Source organism: Lissotriton vulgaris, unplaced genomic scaffold (assembly GCF_964263255.1).
Source record: "Lissotriton vulgaris unplaced genomic scaffold, aLisVul1.2 SCAFFOLD_840, whole genome shotgun sequence".
NCBI classification, from domain to species: Eukaryota; Metazoa; Chordata; class Amphibia; order Caudata; family Salamandridae; genus Lissotriton; species Lissotriton vulgaris.
This window is the reverse complement of record NW_028242307.1, coordinates 749293-771495: the sequence shown is the minus strand read 5'-3', so window position 1 is coordinate 771495 and position 22203 is coordinate 749293. Positions and strand designations below refer to the sequence as shown.

General features: G+C 42.3%; 1 protein-coding gene across 1 annotated transcript in view; it reads right to left on the bottom strand.

Annotated features, from left to right (window-relative positions):
* Window positions 1-22203, bottom strand: part of LOC147669001 (disintegrin and metalloproteinase domain-containing protein 9-like) — a gene marked incomplete at its 3' end in the record, with an annotated part of 870311 nt that overhangs the window by 105799 nt on the left and 742309 nt on the right. Inside the window, exon 15 of the mRNA XM_086948294.1 lies at window positions 8834-8914. Within this exon, the coding sequence (XP_086804420.1) occupies window positions 8834-8914 (81 nt within the window). The remainder of the gene's footprint in view (window positions 1-8833; window positions 8915-22203) is intronic.

Below are 22203 nucleotides of genomic sequence, written 5' to 3'. Positions count from 1 at the left end.
ATTATGAATTCTCGCAAGTCAGCACCTTCTTTAAGTAAAGTTAAGTGTTGCTTTATTTCGGGAAGTGTGGATTTCTGTAGCCAGTCAAGGCATAGTTTTCCTATTCTATATGTTGTTACTATCCCTGGATGTTGTCTCTGGGAATATCTAGGGTCTGGCCTGTTCTGTTTGAACCCCTGTATTTTGTTCAGGAATCTATGTTGACAGTTATTTGTGTCTATGGGCCAGATCAACCATTTTTTCCAATCAGGATTTGTTCTGTTTTGTCTGTAGTGGTATTTCTATCAGGCATAGGTTTTGGTATAGATGGGTTGTTTAAATATTTTATCTTAGCTAAGCCAAGACAGGTTGTTTGCTGAATTGTGTCATTCAGGAACATAATTTGTTCTGGGATCATGCAGGCTCTGAATAATGCTTCTAGACCTTGTACCTGCCATTATTTTGTTCCCCAGATGGTTTTTGTTTCAATGTTGTTTTTCCAAAACTCAAAACCAAATGTTGACATTTTGTCATAACATTTTTCAGAATAAATCAATTTAGTATTTGTCAGCATGCTTTTCATTCCTGTCTTATTTAACATCTTGAAACAAAACATTTCTGGATCAGTGTGATTAAACCCTGAAAAGTATGGGGATTTTCCATAAAACGTTTTTGAACTGCCTATTGGCGGAGTTGGACAATGTTCCCACTGATTATATGTAAAAACATTTCAAGTATTCACAGACTTATGCAGATAATGATGACCATAGTGGTTATAACAGTACATCTCTTCATAATTCGATGAGCTCTGTAAATAATCATGTTCTGTAAATTTTGCTGACATTTCTAAATCTGACATCATATTATTGATGTTTTCAAAGTCCCAATCATCAGAGAAAGAACTTGGTGTCACAAAGTCACTTGAATTGATGTGGATACTTCAGGAGCTCTACCGGGCCATAGATTTCATAGTCAGTTCTGTCCCATGCTATACCACCAGGTATAGGCTTTGCTGTGATGTTCACTGATGATAGTTCTCTTTTCTCTATGTGAGAGGATCTGTGTGGTTTCAGGACCAAGTTGATGTTCTGACTTGCTGTGTCCATTATACTGTATTTTCCATCAATAAATGTACCCAAAATTAAAACTAGGATTAGCCAAAGTAGAAGGATAAGTACACCTAACACAATCCATAGTGCAATCCAAGGGGAAATCAGATATGTTTCTTTGAGTTGATGAAAAAGTTCTTTCATTTTCATTTTGAAAGTTTTGTTGCTGGCTTGTCTCCCTGTTCACTCAGGTCATCGAAAAAATCATCAAAGTTGATAAAGTAGCCAGATGCAGTTCTGTCAATTGGCGGGATTGCTTCCGGATTTCCATTGATCTTTGTATTTTCTTTTGTTACATTTGTAAAGTCCGAGGCTACATCGTTGTAGACTGGTGTTTCTTCATGAACTGTTGCAATTTGGGTTTCAAGAGGCACAAGTTCCATGGCTTTGTTGCATAGTCCTTTTTTATTCACTGATGGTTTATCGAAAGTGATTAGTCTTTCAGTCTGAACCTCTTGGATTGTAGCAAGATTTGGTCTTCTGCTATTTCTTGGGAGTCCACTGGGCCTACTACTTATTATTGGCCACATGATTGTGGTTTCACCAGGTTGATGGAAACAACTCTGTTTTCCTTTTTACCAGCAAGTGGCGGTAGTACTACTGATCTTGTTCCGCTGACAGCTAAGACAGGTACTGCTTTTCTGTAAGGAGGCCCAAATTCCTTCTTCACCGCAATCTTTTCTCTGACCAGATCCCCAATCTTTGGATTCCAGACAGGTCTTGCTGGGACAGGTGGTTCTTCAGTGGTTGTTGGCATAGACTTTATGTTACTTAGACTTTTTCTTGTTTCATTCAAGTCCTGTAAAACAGCCAAACGATCTTTGATATCAAAGGTTTTTTCTTCCACCACTGAAGTATGACAGTCTAAGTCCTGGATTCTCATTCTAGTGCCGAACAATAGTTTGTGTGGAGTGAAACCCTTTAGAGAATTTCTTGGCAGATTGTTAAGACTACGTTGGACACTTGTTAGATGTTTAACCCACCCATCACCCGAACCTAATACCCTCGCTGTTATAGATTGCTTTATGTCACGGTTTTTTCTTTCCACAACCGCATTTCCCTCAGGATGAAAAGGAGAAGAGTACCGCAATGCAATGCAATGCCCATGCTGCTCATGGCCTCTTTGTAAGCTCGAGAGCTAAACGCAGGACCCAGGTCAGAATGTAGCATGCCAATTGCGTTTGTGCCGATAAAGACTCGCAAATCTTTTATAACAGTTCTGGCATCAGCCGAGCGCTGGGGCCCACATCTTTAGTGAATCTAGTCTTAATAATTATGGGACCGCATTTGTCCGGTTGGACATATGCGCATAGATAGCCTGATGCTGTCTAATAGTGGTGTCTGGGCTGGTGCCTGGTCCGGTTCACAACTGCGATCTCTGTTGCAGTCCTCACAATTTATTGCAAAATTTTAAATTTCTATGCTCATTCCCGGCCACCAGTATTCTGATTGTAACTCTATCAGAGATTTCAGGATCTCTTGGTGCCTCAGACCCAATCCCATGTGTGCTTCTTGTATCAAGAAGATTCTCCAGTTCGTGTTTTTTTTTTTTCAAAACAGATTTTATTAGTAGCATGACAAAATATATCAGGTAATGCTCTGAACACCAGAGACAATCACTAGGAACAATGATCAATAACACATCATGCAACCATTTACGTACGTATTGCAAACGATGAAATAACCAACAGTAAGTCCCTCTACCCCTATCCACCCCCTCCAACTCCCCCCCTCCCAGGCGTGCTGCTGCCTACTCCGTCCGTGCCCTGCCAAACGTTGCACAGTATAGACCTGAACTAAGGCCGTGTGTCCATCAATCATACTGTAGGGCCTCCTCCTCTGCGGGTGGGTTCAAGTCCAGGCCCCGGTAGTCCGCCCACTTCTTCCAAATCTTATAGTGCTTGAGGGGGCACCCTCGTGCGACATAAACAGGCTGCTCCAGACCCATGCAATAATCCATTCCATTCTGCCAGGCTGTGACTGTGGGGGCACAAGGATCCTTCCAGGATCTCGCTATGTCCCTTTTGGCCAGGGTCAGACCCAGGAGTAGTAAATGTCGCTTATATCTCCAGTTCGTGTTTGGAATTACTCTATCCCCCACTCCAGGGATTTGAGCAAACGGAACGGAGTTCGCATCAATTATGTATGTATTATTGAGTGGATAGTTGAGAGATAATGCTGCATAGTCGCCTTTTAATGATGCTTTTACTGCCAGCATGGTTTCTCCATCTATTTGTTTTTCTGAATGCTTTTTAGTGGCTACGGAAGCCGGTTGACCAGCCGCCGCTGTGGCTCTATCAGCCAATGAATTCCCTGCAACGTGAACGCCATCACGTCGATGACTCAGTGTATGTATCACGTGAGTCTTTTGTAGTTCTTTCTGCAAAAGAACTACTTGTTCCCAAAGTTTTTTATGCTTTATTGTGGCACCTGTGTCATCTTTGTGACTGTTTTGAATCCAAGTCTGCAGGTTCTTATTGTAAGATTGGACGCAGTAATGTGAATCGCACACTATTAGTGTGGGGAATTTGAGATCGGCATTTTCAAGCACCATCTTTAGGGATCTTATTTCAGCTCGCTGAGCTGTACAGTTTCTGAATGATTCTGTTTTAGTGACCATTGATCTGAATTTACCTAAGCGCCAACGACCTTTAACAATCGCGCACGCATTGTTGTAAATTTGCTTTTCCACAGCAAAATGTTGTGCAAATCTGTCTGTGTAGATTAGACAGGTGTATTGTTCTAGAGGCAGGATTTCGGTCGGCAGAGGATATTCATATTCGTATTCCAGATTTTCTAGTTTTTTCATATTCGGATCAAAATAGTGTTTCACGTCTTCTGCAGCAAGATAATTTTCCCATTGTATCCATTTCGGATCTAATGCCACAGCATTTAGATTACGTGGGCTTCTCAACGCCTCAATGGCTGATTCTGCTGTAAAAACAGTTATCCTCTTGCCTTGGGCTAGGGCTCTTTCTTTGCTACAGCAGTTTGAACCGCTGTCAGAATTTTTTCTGTAGAACTGATTTTCATTTTAGCTAGTGTGTACAAATATGATTTGTAAGCTATAGGTACAGTTTCTCCCTCATTAGAGGCCAGGTATGTGAATCCGCATCTTCCTGGGATGACTCGGATTATCAGATTGCGTTCGTTTGCGCGTGTTTGCAGTTTTGTTTAAGTTAACATGTCTGTCTGTAATGATCTCAAAATTTCTGTGTGTTCTTGAGTCCAATTATTTGGTTTGAAATCAGGTTTTATTAATTCGTAGAGAGGTTTAACCCTCTCTGCATAATTTAGAATGTATGTTGTTCCGAAATTCAGGAAACCTAGTATTGATTGTAAATTCTTCAGCGTTTTAGGTGCTTGAATTACTGCACATTTCTCTAAGAAATTGTCTGCTAGGCTTTTGCCTTCACTTGATAATTCATATCCTAAAAATAGGACAGTTAGATGGGCTATTCTTGACTTTTCAAAGTTGAATTTGTAACCTTTCGATGTGAACCCAAGTATTATGGTGTTCACTCTTTTCCAGTGAGTCTCCAGGTCATCGTCTGTAAGATAGATGTCATCGACATAGGATAATGCCTCATCATAATACATTTGTAGTAATTCTTTTACCCTTGCTGAGAATAATCCTGGGCTATTCTTGAATCCCTGTGGGAGTCGACAAAATTGTTTTTGCGACCCCATTATTGAGAAAGCGGTCAAATGCCTGCTTTCAGGTGCAATGTTTTGACAGAAGAATCCATTAGAGATATCTAATGTCATTTTATATTTTTTGCGCACGATGTTATCATTAGTGCTGCACTGTGAGAGTTTTGGACTGCAAAAGTTTTACAGCAGGAGTTTAAATGTCTGTAGTCCAAAACTAGAGGATATGAATTGTCTGGTTTGGAGACAGGAAACAAAGGATTGTTCATTTGTGAGGTGCATGTTTCAATCAAGCCCTGATATTCAAGTTGATCTAAGACCTCCCTGACTTGATTTTTAGCTTCCTGTTTAACTGGGTACTGCCTTTGTGCAGTAGGTTGATTTTTTAACTGGGTTTTGTGGTGAGGAGAGTCCTCATCCCATCCTACATGATTTTTATATAAAGCAGGGGCTTGGGCCACTGCCCATTTTCTTGCAAATGTGTATTTTTATGAATCAGGATTTGATTTGAGAAGGCAGGCATAATCATTTCTTCGCCATGAGGGCACTCCCTGACAAACTCCGGTGGCCAGTCTTTTTCAGCTAACAGGATATCATAGGCTTTAGAAAGATTCCCCCAAAAGAGACCTTTTATTTTCCTAGTTTTATCTCCCTCTATACGTAATGTTATTTCATATAGTTTATGGGGCACGCTAACTCGCGTGTCTGCAGTTTCCACCTGAATGTATTCATTCGTGTCCACTGTCTCCAGAAGATTCATCAGGATTTTGCGAGCTACGGTCACTTCTGCTGCACTGTCTAGCATTGTCTGGGCCCACTCTCCGTTTTTCAGTTGTGTCCTCAGGATTCTCGGCATGTTTAATTTTAATGCTTGCTACCTTCTTTCTGGGAAATTGTGATTTTTTACTTTGATGAGCAGGTTCTTTGTCTTTGGACTTGACATACTCTTCCTTGTGTTCTGACCGTCCTCTTCTTTCCAATTTCTGTGAGGAAGTCTGAAACGATCGAGAGGGACGTGTATCAATATCTTGATATCTGTCAGGTTTTCTTAATTTATCCCTATCTCTAAGGTTATATCTTTTTTCAGAGGGCTCCCTTTGGGGAGACTTATCTCCTCCTCCTGGAAACCTATTTTTCCGTTGTGGAGACCTTCCTCTGGACTGAACTGGATTTTCTCTGGGAGTAGTTTGTTTATTACCCTCCCATTTCTTCTTTTGAGAATTGAGATTGTTTTTAATAAAGCTTTTTTCAGGATTTTCAATTAGTTGGGGTTTTACTGGTTTACCACCTAAACTATCTCTGCCTAATTCTTCACAGCATTTTTCAATTATTTTAGCAAGCTCAAAAGGTTGGTCTGTTATATCTGTTTCCTTCAATTTTTGGCGGATTGCCACACATGCTGCTTCTCCTTTTATGTTGGCTAATAATATAGCCGAGACCTGCTTGAAGTCTTTCAGTAATTTCATACCCAGAGTTAAAGCAGGTTCTGGACCGTATTCGTTTTGAATCTGTCTTATTACATCTGGTATAACCGCCATTGACTGAACACCATGTGTTTTTGTGTAGATAGAAGCAAAGACCGTGCCCCAAGTGTCACAGTTCTCCACATGTGGTGCGATCCCCATTGGGAGACAGATAGTCAGAATTCTGTGTTTTTCGTGAGGGGTAGTATCAGGAAATACTGCCTCTATCTGAGTGATTTTTTGAGCTAACCAAAAGGGAATTTGTTCCCGTTTTGCGGGTGTTCTTCCAAGACATGATTGAATATTCTGTGGTGTAATTTTATTTGTATTCCCCTGATGAGGGGTGTTTTGTGGAATTTTAATTGTAGTTTGGACTGTTGAAGTCCGCATGACATATTGGACCAATTGTCTATGAATTTTAATTAGCTGTTTTAACTGAACTAAAAGTTCTCTGTCTGACATTTCTTCAATGTCCGGGTGTGGTGTGTAGCTGGCTAGAATCGGCCACATGGCTCGTGGTCTTCCTAGTGGACCGAGCCTGGTAATGTAATTTAGATGTTTTAGGGCGCCATTAAATAAGAGCAGGTGCTCTTGGTATGTTAGTGGAATTTTAATTTCCTCGAAAGGTGAGTGTTCCTCTGGAGATTCCGCTACTTTATAGTAGTGGAACTCACGTGTCACAGTATGTGCTGCTGGAAACGTTATCCAGGAATAGAATACCTCTGTCTGCCGATACTCATGTGCCCCTACCACAAATACAACTGTACCACCTCTTGGTGACACCCCATTTTCTATAAGTTTTATAGTTATGGTTTTTCTTATATTGACCGGGATGAGTTTTGCATCATGGTCTGCATTTTGGAGGACTGTGTCCTCTGCTAAGAGTTGAGCTGCTAGTCTAACTCTTTCCCTTTCATCCTCACTGTCTGACATTTTTACTGACAGAAAGGTTTTTGTTGCAGATCAAGTTTCAAGGAAACAAAGATTAGGTGCACAATATTTTGGAACACTGTATCCTTCAACGTTGACTATACCGTACACTAATACATAGGATTCTCATCCTACTAAGTTTCGGCGGATATTAACTTTTCACCCACTCCAGACGTCTATTGGAGTTTTTACAGGAGAAAGGGGTCTGTGTGAAAAGCACGACTGAGTTACTCTAGTATCTTGCGTTAGATTATCGCCTTACCAAACGTTGGGCACCATGTAGTGTAGTTCCTCTATTCACAATAGGCTCTGAGCATTGGAATAACATAAACAGCAGTGTAGACGTAGGACTGAGGTCATCTAGGTCTCTACTGACTATGTTAGATTTAATTAGTTTTTGCCAGCTAGCTCAGAGGTCACTAGAAACTTTCTCGAATGAATAGGGAGGGGTTAACTTCCATGATTTAGACAAGAAGGGATTAGCTTCTGACAACCATATAACATGACAACTTTGCTCCCCCAGAATAAGGAGCGTATCTCCAGAGTCGTGTGAAAACAATAGACAGCTATTTAACTCAGTCAATTGTGCATGCTTAGTTCCACCATAGTGCAGAAAAATAGAGAGACGGGCGTTTTCAATAAAAGGTGTTATTTTATTGAGCAGTCTTCTTTCTCATGCAAGAGAAATGAATTGCCACAATTGCAATACTTATCATGAAGTAAAGTGCGTACAGTAAAAGGAGTATTATAAAATAATACTGTAAAAGCATTGATATGGTTTCTTAGCCATATGATACTTTAAAACGGATAAAATATTTACATACATAAAAACATTGACTAACAAACTCAACTGGTGCTTCTAAGATACGCCTACCCCGGTGTACCTGACCTAAGCCTAATACGTGGGAAGGAGTAAGTAAGTTGCAGTTTTAAGTTAAGTTAGGTTTTTTGCCAAGAATCTGAATCAAGAATTCTCTCTAATGTTTGAATCAGCTCCGTGCCTTGGTTATAGAATGAAGGAGGTCTTGTATCTCGTTTCTCAGGACTCGATCTCCCAGTAACCCGCAAGGGTGACTGGAAAACACTGGAGCTGGATTTCTCGGCATGAGAAGTAGATAGCCGCTCTGCTCCACACCACCGTGTGTTTGCTTAAGGCAAGTGTTGGTATATTTATACCTGGAAGGTGCCGTGTTTGACGTAAGGTTGGACATAAGACGTCAATCAAAGATGTCACTAAGAACTGACTGTTCCTGTAGTGCTCGCAGGAGTTCAATGACAAATCAGAACAAAGTTATGGGGAATTCCCAGGTTGCTGAAGGTTTGGTGTGTCGAAAGAACTCGTGCTCTCTAGGAATCTAAGGAAGTAGTCTTGCCGTATTTGGGCTGCGTGGGCTATTACTGAATATGGGCAAGATTCGTATGACTTCATTAGGACAGGATTTATCATAACCACATAAAGGCATGAATCAGGAATATTTAATTAGGGTCCTAGATACATTCACAACAAACTCGCACACATGAACTGCACTCTTCTGTGGACTATAATTGTATGATAAACTATTACTGTACTAACGGCTAATTCTTTGGCTGCCATTAGGATTATGTCTGAAGCAAAACAGTACTTTAACTGCGTGATATCTCCCCCAGCTGCCACAGCAATTTGCAGTATTACAGGAAAAGTTTTGTTCAATATTTACTCACTCCATGATCGTTGCACTTGGCTGTCACGTTACAGTCGTAACCCAGTTTACTGCTGTCAACACATGCGTTGTTCACACATGCCTGCAAGAAAAGGAGTGAAAAATCATCACTGCACTGATTGGTCAGTAGGAAGAATGCATTTATGATGAATGAAACACGTCTAGCCAGATGAGTAGTGAGGACGTCCTACGATGCTTTCTCAAGTAACTAGCCTATGGTTTCTGACATGAATGCTGCACTGAGCTGACAAGCACACGTTTTATTTCTAATAACACATCACTGATGTACTTTTAAAAATATTAGTAAAAGGAGATAAAATAAGACCCCATCTACATTTGCTATTAATCATATGAGCTATAAGGCATTATCTGGGAGAGAACTAATGCAAAGATAAGGAGCCGGTTGGGGTGTTCGACTCTAATATCGAGATTTTAATGCAGACCTGAACAATATTGTCTCCAGAATATCCACTAAAACAAATTTAGATTGTCAAGGTAAAAATACACTGATAAATGCATGGTTTGAATTTTAATTAAAGATTCTGTTTGACCACTAAAAGGGATCTCCATACCTCTTATCCGTCAATTTAGGAAGGGACTCTACACAATTGAGGCTTTGTTAGGGACCACACGAAAAAGGTTTCCTTCCAGCTTGTACAGACAGATAAGTATACACCATATGTTCTCTGATTCCACATCTAGCTTGATGATATGTACATGCAATGCCAAGGTACATAGATGTGGTATTAAGAATATTGAGTCTACATGAGCCTGTTTATAATAAATACCTTGAGAATACAGTTGGGGTAGATATTCTACAGCTGATAGTGGGGCAGGTCGATGCACTGTAACTTGCTAATGTGACATTCAACCTGCAGTGGGGGCACACTAAACACAGGGTCCTGATGAGTTCTTATCTTTTATGTATTTCTAAAGGCATTGCATATAACGATTATGTAAATTGGAATAGCATCCATATGGCCACTATTGCTGAGTTGAAGGAGGAGAAGGAAGGCAATCCAGGAAGTGTCTCAGACTGAAAAGACAAGCTTTTAGGTTCTTGCAAATAACGGATGGTTTGAAGCTGGGATGTAAGAAGGTTGAAAAGTCACCCTGTAACAGTGTGTGGTCGTTGATAATTCGTTTCGAAGAGCTAATTTTCAGTGGCAAGGCAGAGATATTTTGGGGTGTTGTAGTGCTGAAATTAGGTTGTGATGGACAGCCTTGCCTTGCTGATTTCCGAGCAGACTCATCAGAGCAGAAATTAACTTTTGTACCGCTTTTGGCCGCCATAAGTGTGGCAGGGTATGCTCAGACATGAGTCCCTTGCTCACTTTGCCACTGGATTCAAGCAAGCCGGGCTGAAGACGGCTGGAATGCCAGAAACCGGTCCTCGGAAGCTTGTTTCCGGTCCAGGGAAGACATGGCTTGGTAGTTTGGGCTGGACTGCTCCCATGAGGCACAGGGTCAGACTGATTTGCATATAGCCATGTCTGATCTGGGGTGGCAGAGTGGGCTAAAGAACGGTGATGGATTAAACCCAGATCTTTTGACTGGGTGTGAGTGTTTGATTGATTCAGATGCTCCGTCCATCACCACCCCCTTTGTATCATCTAAAGATAGGAGGCAGTAATGATGGCGAGAGAGGCCAGCACTGCAAATCATAGGACCTGTTTTCTTTTGCAATGTTACTACCTCTAACATTTGTTCATTGTCAACCCTCAGCTGGCTATCTCCTCGTCCCACACTTTCTACCACACTGATCTTCTTTTACAGCTTCTATTACAATCACCTCCCATCCAATCATCTCCTCTTCTTTTATATATTCACCAGCTTTCCACCTAACAATCTACGTTTGCACCTTCAGTACCTTCAATGAACGTAATATTCTCACAACTAATGGTATTTATCATATATGTTACTGTATTACATATACGCCTTAACTAGTTTCTTAAACAGTCATGGACGGAAACCGAGGCATGCAAAAAGATGACTTATTTCACAGTTATAGAGCAAACAGAGGAAGAATGAATTCTCGAAGTGACATAAGGAATCAACTGAAAAGCCAGGCACTTATAGGAGATTCAAACTGTGGGAATATCAAAGAGGATAGGAAGGAGAATGGTAGTGATGGTTCCTCTTGAGGGCGAAAGGGCGTCGCCCCCTGTATTTGTTGCCCCCATATTAAAAAATGTAAATCATTTTAAATGCAATTAGAGTCTACTGTCTAGATGTTTTCCCCCGGTCACAAACCTTTTTTAAATTTAAGTTACCCTGCCATGGCGGGTCACCTGCACAGGCAGATGCCAATCTTGAGGGTGTGCTCTGCGGGCGGAGGTGGGGCTTAACTGTGGCAGCATGAGCAAACAAGCTGGCTGGGTCAGGTCTGCACTTAAGTGCAGTGTTAGCGTGCATGCCGGGTTGTATGGGTGTTTTTCTACGGCTGACCCGACATGCGCACTTAAAGCCTGTCCTATATGAACACCTGGCAAGCTGGAGATTACAGCCCGAGCCTCCATGGTCTCTTGGGCTCATAAGGAACGCTGCTTTGGCCTGCTCAAGCCAATCTGGCGCTGCTCTCATGGTGCTGGAAGCAGCGTCTGGATTTGCTCAAGAGAGGCGACTACTGCGATCAGCCTGGGCCAGCAGCAACTGCGGAGCATGGACTCTCTGCAGCATGGACATTACGTGAAGGGACTTTGCACTCCGGGCCTAAACTTCATAGTAGGTTTGGCCTCAGGATCTGTCCCATATTTTGGGCAGGGTTGCGTGTTTTCAATGGGGGAATTTGAGAGCACGACTCAAGCGTGGGTTCTGGGAGCCGCGTGGGGCTCTTGGCTCGTGCTTTGTGCCAGCCGGTGTGCCAGTCGATAACACACCCTCAGGTCTCCAGTACATCTCATGGATTGCTATACTATCTAGGACTTGTTGTTTTAGAATACATTAGTCTGCCCCTGCTTCTGTCTCACAGTTCACTTTAATGGCAGATGTGGCATGCAAACAAAATACAGCGGTGCAACAAGGGCGGGGTTACGGGTAACAACTGCCTCCCTCTTTTGTTCAACATTAGAAAGCATTGCACAACCCTTCCCCAGATGCACATGCAAGAGAGGAGTGTGTATGAGGACAAGACAGTGAATGGACAGTGAAGACATCTCTAGGCACCACATGCTAGTCTGCCACAGGTGTGTGAGCATGGCTACTGGTGTTCTTTTTCCTTCACTTTCTTGTAGACTCCGTGTGTGCAGATCTGTATGTGTGTGCATGTATTAGGTCCATGTACTAGGTTTGTGTGTGGGTCCCGCTCGGGTCTGGGGTTTCTGCCTCACCACTTTAGGGGGGCATCAGCCACTACTGGAGATGGGGCAGTAACAGACAGAATAATAGGGAAGTGCAAAGTTTAAAATGTCTTTATGAAGATTTGTTTTAAACTTTCCAATGATTTTCAGTGTAATGAAGCTTGGCAAAAGAGTTCATAAGGTGTTCAACATTGCCTGCAGGAGCACATATATTTTTTGGCCCCATACCTAAGAGAGAGTTGTGCCTCAGAAAAGATCTCTGAAATTAAGGCTAGCACTACATAGAAGAGACATTGTTTGCTACTGATCTCTCTCACATTTTATATCAGTTGAAAATAGCCCAATGATTTACAGAATAACTTAAGAGAGATTTAAGAGAGGTGTCGAGTAAGTAATGGACCACTGTGAGTTGTCCGGGACTCTGGCAAGGACTGGTGGCAGAGAAGACAAAGTAGGCAGAATATTGGGTACAGAGCTGCCCAAGGTCACACAGAGAGTCGGAGGAGAAAAGTAATCCAAACAGGAATGTCTGTAAAAGGGAACAAGAGAGACTCAGAAAGTCTCAGTGTCTCTTGGCAAAAAAAGAGGCAATTTGGCATGGCAACTAACTAATACCCAGGACGGACGTGCACGACATATATATGTAACAATATGAACAATAAAGAGAATGTGGGGTAAATCACTCTGGAGCTCCACATGCTAAGACTGAAGCTCAGTTAGTTCCTCACCCACAATTGCTGGTACAGATACAGACTGCAAATACCAACATAAAGGATATACATTCAAAAGCAGGGTCTGGGGACCTGTCACCTATGGTAATGTTAAAAAATGAGCTCAAAGGCACTGCTCATAGTGTAAATGAAACATCACCTAGGTTGTAAGCTGTGTCCATGGATCCTGGTGATCAAACAGGAGCATGGAAGGCAGTAACAGCAAGGGTGTAGAACTAAATACGTTCAGTCAAAATATAGAGTTGGAAATGTCGACTTACACTAACATTGAGTTTTACATATCGTGACAGAGAAATATCGACAGCAAGAATATCGTGATCAAGAATAGCGACTTAAAGGCAAGAAATATCGATTTAAAAAATATAGAAGTCATTAACATCGTTTGCAAAAATATAGTTGTTTAAAATATCGATTTTTAAATTAGTGTTATGTATTTTATCGTATCAGTATTGTTTATGTTTTGTAATATATGTGTTACATATTTAGTAGTTATTAATTTTATTTTAATTACATTTTGCATTTTTTGAGTTTCGTGGCAGGTTGTGGGCTTATAGGGGAATAGAGTGGAAAGTAATTTAACTATACTAAATGAATTAATATTTTTAATTTATTCATATTTATTTAATTGTGATTGTATAATGTTAACTGGGTTTTATTATTTTTTGGGGTAATTTTATGTGCAGGTTGTGGACTTCATAGGGGTAAAGGGTGGAAAGTAATTTATTTTTAATAATTAATAGTTAGTTGTTAATTACAATTAATTAATTGATTGACAATTAAATATGGAAATTGTGTAATTATTTTTAGTTGTAGGTTCATCAGGGCTAAGGTTGGGAAGTAATTTATTCTCAATTAATTAATAAATAGTTGATAATTATTATTAAATAATTATTTGATAATTAGTTAGGGTAATTGTTTAATAATTTTTGTGTGTGTCGGTCTTGGGTTCATGGGGTAAAGGGTGGGAGTAAATTAATGTAACTTACTTTATAATTAGTTGGTAAATACTATTAGCGGTTTAATTGAAATGTTTTTATTGTGTAATATATTTTTTACAGTTTAATTACAGGGGTGGGTTGTGGGGATTATAGGCGTAAAGGGTGGGAAGTTAATACATTTTTATGTGTTTTAATCTGTTTTTTAATTAATAATATTTGTTTAATTGATAATTCATTATGTTAATTATGCAAATATGTTTGTAAAAGCTTTTTACATGTGGGTGGTGAGTTGTGTGGTGTTATAGGGTAGGAAGTAAATAGGCTAAATGTATGTAATAATGAATGTTTTTGTTAATTAATTTCTAAATACAAATATTTATATGTTTGAAAAGGATTTTTAAATTTGATTTAATATAACATTTGTAGGTATTTGGGATATATATTTAATGTGATATGCATTTATGTTTTTAACATTATGTTTTTTTTTAATTTTCAATGTTCCATACATTTTTATTTTTAACATATTTATATATTTTTTATTGACTTCTTTTTAAAAATATCTTTTTTTGTTTCTTTATATTTTGTTTGTTTTTAATTTTGAAGTTAATGGAGTGTGAATAATAAATTTTACCCCTCCGCAATCCAACACTTTCCCTATTGATGCACTCACTGGAGTGGGAATAGAAATTTTTACCCCTCCGCTATCCAACACTTTCCCTACTGTTGCACTGACTAGAGTGGGAATAGTGATTTTTATCCCTCCTCTATCCAACACTTTCCCTACCTTTGCGCTCACTGGAGTGAGAATAGTAATTTTTACCCCTCCGCTATCCAACACTTTCCCTATTGATGCACTAATTGGAGTAGGAATAGTATATGTTATCCCTCTACTTTCCAACACTTTCCCTACTGTTGCATTGACTAGAGTGGGAATACTAATTTTCACCCCTCCCCTATCCAATATTTTCCCTACTTTTGCAATCATTGGAGTGAGAATAGTAATTTTTACCCCTCCACTATCCAACACTTTCCCTACTTTTGCAGACATTGGAGTGGGAATAGTAATTTCTACCCCGCCGCTATCCAACACTTTCCCTACCGTTGCACTGACTGGAGTGGGAACAGTTCATTTTATCCCTCCACTATCCAACACTTTTCCTACTGTTGCACTGGCTGGAGTGGGAAGAGTAATTTTTACCCCTCCACTATACAACACGTTCCCTACTGTTGAACTCATTGCCGTGGGACAGTAAGTTTTACCCCTCCGCTTTCCAACACATTCCCTACTGTTGTACTGACTAAAGTGGGAATAATTTGAATTTGAATTTTGAATTTAAAAGAATTTATAAAGAGCGCATTCACCATGCGGTTTCTTGGCGCTGGGGGATACTAGTGCCGGGAGTACAGAGAGCTAGGGAAAAAAGGCTTGCTGGAACAGAAAGGTTTTAAGAGCCCTACGAAACTCCATATAGGAGTCGGAAGATCTAATAGGGGGCGGAAGTGTGTTCCAGAAGGAGGGGGCGAGAACAGAAAATTTCAAACCACCGGATCTGCTTTTCTAGAAGAGGGGGATTGAAAGAAGGGATTTGGAGGGAGAGCGCAGATCTCTAGTGGGACAGTAGGCTTTAATAGCAGAAGATATAAAAACAGGGGCCATGCCTGCACGAGCCTGAAAAGTCAGGCAACCCAGCTTAAAAAGAGCCCGCTGTTTGATGGGTAACCAGTGTAGTGATTTGAGTAGGGGGGAGGAGTGGTGGAATTTGGGAAGGCCGTATATCAGGCAGGCGGCCAGGTTCTGCACTTGCTGGAGGCGCTGGAGGGCGTAAGCGGGAACCCCGTTGTATATAATGTTCCCATAATCAATCCGAGACAGGACCATCGCCATTAAAATCAGCTTGAGTGCAGGAAGGGAAAAGAAACTGGAGATTTTCCGGACAATACGCAAAGTAAAGAAACAAGAAGAGACAACAGAAGTGTAAGATGTTGGTTAAGAGTAATCCCCAAGGTTTTGACTGAGTGTGAAGGAGAGGGAGATGGGCCTAGGGAGGGGGGCCAAAAGGAAGGGGACCAGGGGTTGCGACTGCCACCGGTCAGGACCAACTCTGTCTTATCCGGGTTGAGTTTAAGGTGGTTGGAATTCATCCAATCCCGGATAAACAGCATGACCGATTGAAAGCTGTCAATGCCTGCTGTGGAAGGGGACAAATTAAAAATTAGTTGGAGGTCATCGGCGTAGTTATACACCGTGACCTCCATCTGCTGCAAGGCAAAAACCAGAGGGAAAATATAAAGGTTAAACAATAAAGGGGAAAGGGAGGACCCCTGGGGGTGTCGTAATTTGACAATGATCGGTTAGCGTTAAGCTTTGCTACACATTACCCACTTATCTTGACCATAGTTGTTAAACGCCATTTTGTATGTTACTACGGCCATTTTAGAGAATGCGTCGCCGCGTGGTCAGCATGCCCTTTTGTCCTTTCTCTGTACCACTGACCACTTGAGTTTGCCCAGCAACAGGCTATTTTTAGTAATGGTCAAGCCCGCACATGCGCAGTTCTGACTGACCAGTCATCACTTAGGAATGTTCCGCCAAACTGACCAGTGGTGTTGTAGCCCCTCCCATGAGTTGGCTGTGCTCCAAAAATGACCATATATGTACTTAAAACTCTGTAACCATGTACCGCCCATCTTTTAATGTCTGTAAAACTGTATAAAAGAAGGACTTACACCGATGTTCGGTGTGATACTTCTTGCATTGCCGAAGGGTGCTGTAGGAATGTACCACCACCCCATGGGGTCTTAATAAACTTGTCTTTTACATTTTCTAGTTTCCGTGCCAACAGTTCTTATGGTGTAGAGGGTATTCTGCGGAGTATGTAGGCCTGGAGAACCCAATACCACAAATTGGCGACCACGGAGGGACTCATCGGCGACTCGGATGCCCGAAGGAGAGGTCGTGACGAAGGATTGGAAATTCGCCATGGACGCGTACGCTGCCACTGAGTGACCCGAGTCTTGGCACCCACGGTGTTTTCTTCCCTTCCTTCTGATCTGACCTTCCAGGTGGCGCCGGTCCCCGACTGAGATCCTGCTCGTCCGAGTTGTCGTACAGTGCCGGTTTGGCTGATTTGATCAAAGACCTTGGCAGTTGGAACCTGGATATTTGAGATTTTGGTAAGAATTGTGATTGGTAAGGTAGTCTGCGGACGCTTACTGTGGTTCTATGAATATGAATATGTTTTGAGTTAGCTAACATTTGGTTCTATGAATTGACGTATATGTGCAGTGCACTTCACATAGGCAGGCATGTAGAGATGTTTCTCTAACTTTGTTTGTGTTTTGAGCGGCACATTTTGTGTGAAGTACAGTAAGTGCCATTTTTACGGTGTCACGTTTTCGTGATACTTTTTGAACATGCCTGTTTTAAGCACACTCCGAGGAATGTGCTGTCTTGGGAATGGTACCACATATCGACTAAACGAATCTCAGCCGGCTCCCCCAGAGGGGACTCCCAATCGTGAAATGTATATTAAATTTGGCCTTCCCCCTATATTGTATAGTAAATTATGGAACAAATACACCAAGTCTGATCCCGAGTTACAATGGCCACTACATGGGTCGTTTGATTTACGAAAGGTTCAGTTTGTGGAGCAATGTTTGTTTCAGTGCAGGTCTAGACAGGATATGTTTGACTGTGTACGAATGTGGGAGAAAGCAGTGCGTGAACGGATGAAGCGTGAGATTGCCTTGGCGGAAAAAGAGCAGCGCATGGCTGCTCGAGATAAAGCTTTACAGCTGGAGGAGAAGGAGTTGCAGGAGAAGAAAGAGAGGGAGGCACGGGAACGTAATTTGCAAACGAGCGGTCAATTTCCTATTCGGCGTTCGTTTTATCCGGTCCTTACTAATGAAGTTGATGACTTTTCATTATTAGATCGGTCTCCGCCTCCGTATGTTCTGCCTACGGCTCCGGACGAGGATTTTGGCAATGGAGATCAAGATAGTGCGAGTACGAGGTTAACTGCTGGTAAAGCCGCGGATTTGCGCAGTTTCGCTAGGAAACTGAATTTGAATAAAATAACTATGTCAGAGATTAATGTTGAAAGGAATAAGTGGACAGAACGAGAGCAGTTGTATTTCTTAAGTGCTTTTTCAGAAGAAGTTGTTGAACGATTTCGTAAGAATTCAGATGATTTAGAACCTAAGGATATATCAGTCCATCATGAGAATACGGTAAAGGTCTATTTGTTATTGCAGATGCGGATGCTTTTTTCCTACGATTGGTCCAGCTACTGGATGAGGCGTCCAGATTGCGGGAAGCACGAAAAGCATCAGAGAAGTCTGCGCCGGGGTCGACGGAGCAATCCAAAGAGTGTTCTATCTTTGGAGCAGATAAGAGTTCTAAAGTGCATGTTATGCCCATGCGTGAAGCTGCACCTTTGTATGTTCCCCCTAAAGGGCAAGGTACCAGTGATGATAAATTGTCTGGGGATGCAAAAGGGTATTTCATATATAATTGGGTGTATACGCCTTGGAATAGAGCGGATGTTATGGCATTGAAAAACGCTTTGCCTGATCCCCGTAAAAATCCGGCAGCTTTCTATGAAGGAGTGGAGGGGGCTATTTCTTCTTGTGTTATGACGCTGGTTGATATTGATCTTTTCTTTGGGATGATACTGCCACCTGATATGTGGGGAGCGATTCGTAAGTTTGACGATCAAGCGCTTTTAGGAGCAGACTGGAAGGCTATAGTCCAAGCTGATTTAGATAGGGAGCCTGCATGCAAGCCTTGTCAATTAATTCTGGGTCTCCCAACCGCTATTTTGAATAAATAAAAAACGCTCGTTCCCCCTAAAAAGATTGATTGGACTATGTTAGCCTCTTGCAAACAGAAACAAGATGAGTCGGTGTCTGACTTCTTTTCACGTTTTGAAGAAGCGTTTCATGATTACAGTGGGCAATTATTAACGGATGATACGGGTAGGCATCTGTTTGTCGATAAGTATGTGGCTAATCTCCTACCGGAGATTGCAAAGTGATTGAAAACTAGTGAAAGTTCCTGGACCACGGCGACCCCTGCGTCTTTGTTAACTATGGCTCAGTATTATGAGCGGCAGGAATTAGAGGCTAAAGAAAGTGTTGATAAGAAAGCAAAGGAGTTGAAGACGAAGGTGATGTTGGCACAGGTTCGTGGTGCGCAGTCTAGAGGGAATGATAGAGGCAGGCGAGGAGGGGGTAATACGTTGTATGGTCGTACCGACATTGCTGAGGACCAATGTGCATATTGTAAAGAGTTTGGGCATTGGGCTGAAGATTGTCCGGTGCTTCGTGAGCAACGTAGCCAGCGTGGTCGAGGAGGTGGAAGGACACGGAATAGTTATTCGGGAGCGAGAGGTGGAGGAAGTGATCGTGGTAGGTTTGAGGCGAGGGGTCATGGTCAGGATGAACGTAATACTTTTGATCGACGAAATCAGTACCAGATATTGGAGGGTGAGAACGTGGAGAGTCAGGATTATGTGCACGCATAGGATTGCGTAGGATGGGGTGTGGAATCGGTTGAAGTGCCAGTAGATCAAAGAGGTCCATATGTATCAGCGGGCGTTTTGCGTTCTACTGATCAGTTTTTAGTTGACACAGGAGCTACTCGTAGTGCTTTGTCTAAAAACTTGGTTCCAAGGGCTCCCCTGTCTGGCGAAACGATTACATGTATAGGGTTCGATGGCACACCCTCTCCAAGCCCATTGTCACAACCTCTTGCATTTTGCATTGATACATTTTTTGGCCTGTGCCCATTCTTATTGTCGCCTCATACCCCAGACAATATTATGGGCATAGATTTGCTCAAATATTTTCGAGCGACAATACGCTGCGCTCCTGAAGGAGTGCGGGTTATTTTGAATGACAATTATCCAGATGCAGGCAGACTTTGTACCATGCAGGAAATTGAAGCGCTAGCCTCTCTCCCACACACGTTATGGGCGACATCAGATATGGATGTGGGAATCCAAGGAAAAGCACTTGATTGGATCACCTCGTTCCTCACCGGAAGAACCCAGAGAGTCCGCCTTCCTCCATTCAAGTCCGAGGCCTCTGAAGTCATCTGCGGCGTGCCTCAAGGATCATCACTCAGCCCCACCCTCTTCAACGTATACATGAGCCCCCTCGCGGACATCGCCCACCAACACAACCTCAACATCATCTCCTACGCGGACGACACTCAACTGATCCTTTCTCTCACCAAGGACCCCAGCACCGCCAAAACTAACCTACACGAAGGAATGAAAGAAGTCGCCGAATGGATGAAACAAAGCCGCCTGAAACTGAACTCAGATAAAACAGAAGTCCTCATCTTAGGCACTTCCCCCTCTGCTTGGGACGACTCTTGGTGGCCGGTAGCCCTTGGAAAAGCACCCACCCCGACAGACCACGCACGGAACCTTGGGGTCATCCTGGATTCTTCACTCTCAATGAACAGACAAGTCAACGCCGTATCCTCATCCTGCTTCAACATTCTTCGCATGCTCAGAAAAACATTTCGCTGGATCCCCTCCGAAACAAGGAAAACAGTCACCCACGCTCTGGTCACGAGCCGACTGGACTACGGAAACACCCTCTACGCAGGTACCACCGCTAAACTCCAGAAGAAACTCCAACGAATCCAAAACGCCTCAGCCAGGCTCATATTAGACATCCCACGCAACGAACACATCTCCGGTCACCTTAAAGACCTCCACTGGCTACCCGTCAATAAGAGGATCACTTTCCGACTGCTTACCCACGCACACAAATCACTCTACGACATCGGACCAGATTGCCTCAACTCTCGACTGTCCTTCTACACCCCCTCCCGCCAATTACGTTCTTCCAGCCAAGCCCTCGCCACGGTACCTCGCATAAACAAGACCACCATGGGAGGCAGATCCTTTTCATACCTGGCTGCCAAAACATGGAACTCACTCCCCGCTTACCTTCGCCTCACCCAGAACCACCTAGCGTTCAGAAAGCAGCTTAAAACGTGGATATTTGACAAATAATCCTCCCCCCCTTCCTAAGCGCCTTGAAACCCTCTGGGTATGTAGTGCGCTATACAAATTTTATGACTTGACTTGACTTGACTTGACAGATGCACATTCCGCCTATTCGAATTACTGTCAAGGAGGGAGTTTCTTTGCCACGTGTACCTCAGTATAATATATCTAGAGAAGGTGAGATTGCTCTGACGCACATTGTTCAGGATTTGATAGTTGCAGGAGTAGTGGAGGAAGTTCTTTACAATGTCTGTAACAGCCCTATTCTTCCGATTCTCAAGAAAGACACTGACGACAAAGTCTATCGATTTATTATTGATTTGAGAGAAATAAACAAAATTGTAGTGCCCCAGTACCCGGTGGTGTCTGACATCACCACCTTACTTACTTTGGTCCCCCCACTGCCACTACTTTCTCTGTCATTGACCTTAAAAATGCTTTCTTTTCCATTCCCATCCATCCCGACAGCAGATACCTATTTGGTTTCAGGTTAAATAATAAATCGTATAGATTTTGTTGTGTTCCTCAAGGCTATACAGAAAGTCCTAGCATTTATAGCCAGGCTTTAAAAAGACAGCTCGACTCTTTTGAATTGCGGTCTGGAGTAGCTCTTATTCAATACGTTGATGACCTCTTATTGGCTGCAGACACCTATGCACACTGCGAGGAGAGTACTCTTGCTTTGCTCTCCTTTCTGGCTCAGAATAATCACAAAGTTTCTAGGAAAAAGTTACAATATTGTAGACCAAAGGTGACCTACCTCGGTCATCTTTTGTCTAAGGAGGGACGTGCATTAACATCTGATCGAATTCAAGCAATTTTAGATACACCAGTCCCCCGCACTCAGAGAGATGTGCGTGCCTTCATAGGATTAACGTCCTTCTGTAGACAGTGGATAATGGGGTTTTCGCACATTATAAAACCTTTGTTAGCGTTACTGTCTAAAACTACACCAATGCCCCTTGAATGGACAGATGAATGTCAGAATGCTTTTGAACAATTGAGACAGGCCCTTTGTTCTGCACCAGTGTTAGGTACACCAGATTACACAAAGATTTTCACATTGTATGTGCACGAGAAAGTTGGGTGCGCATTGTCGGTGTTAGTGCAGACACACGGGGATAAGCAGAGGCCCTGCGCATACTTTTCGGCCATTCTTGATCCTGTAGCACGAGGATTACCTGGGTGTTTCCGAGCAGTTGCAGCAACAGCAGTAGCTATACGACAGAGTGAGGGAATAGTTTTGTCACACAAACTGTTGGTTTTAGTTCCCCATGCGGTAGACGCTCTGCTAAACCAAACGAAAACCCAGTATCTCACGAGTGCACGTTTAACAGGATATGAGCTTACACTTTTGGCGCCGCATATCACACTAAAG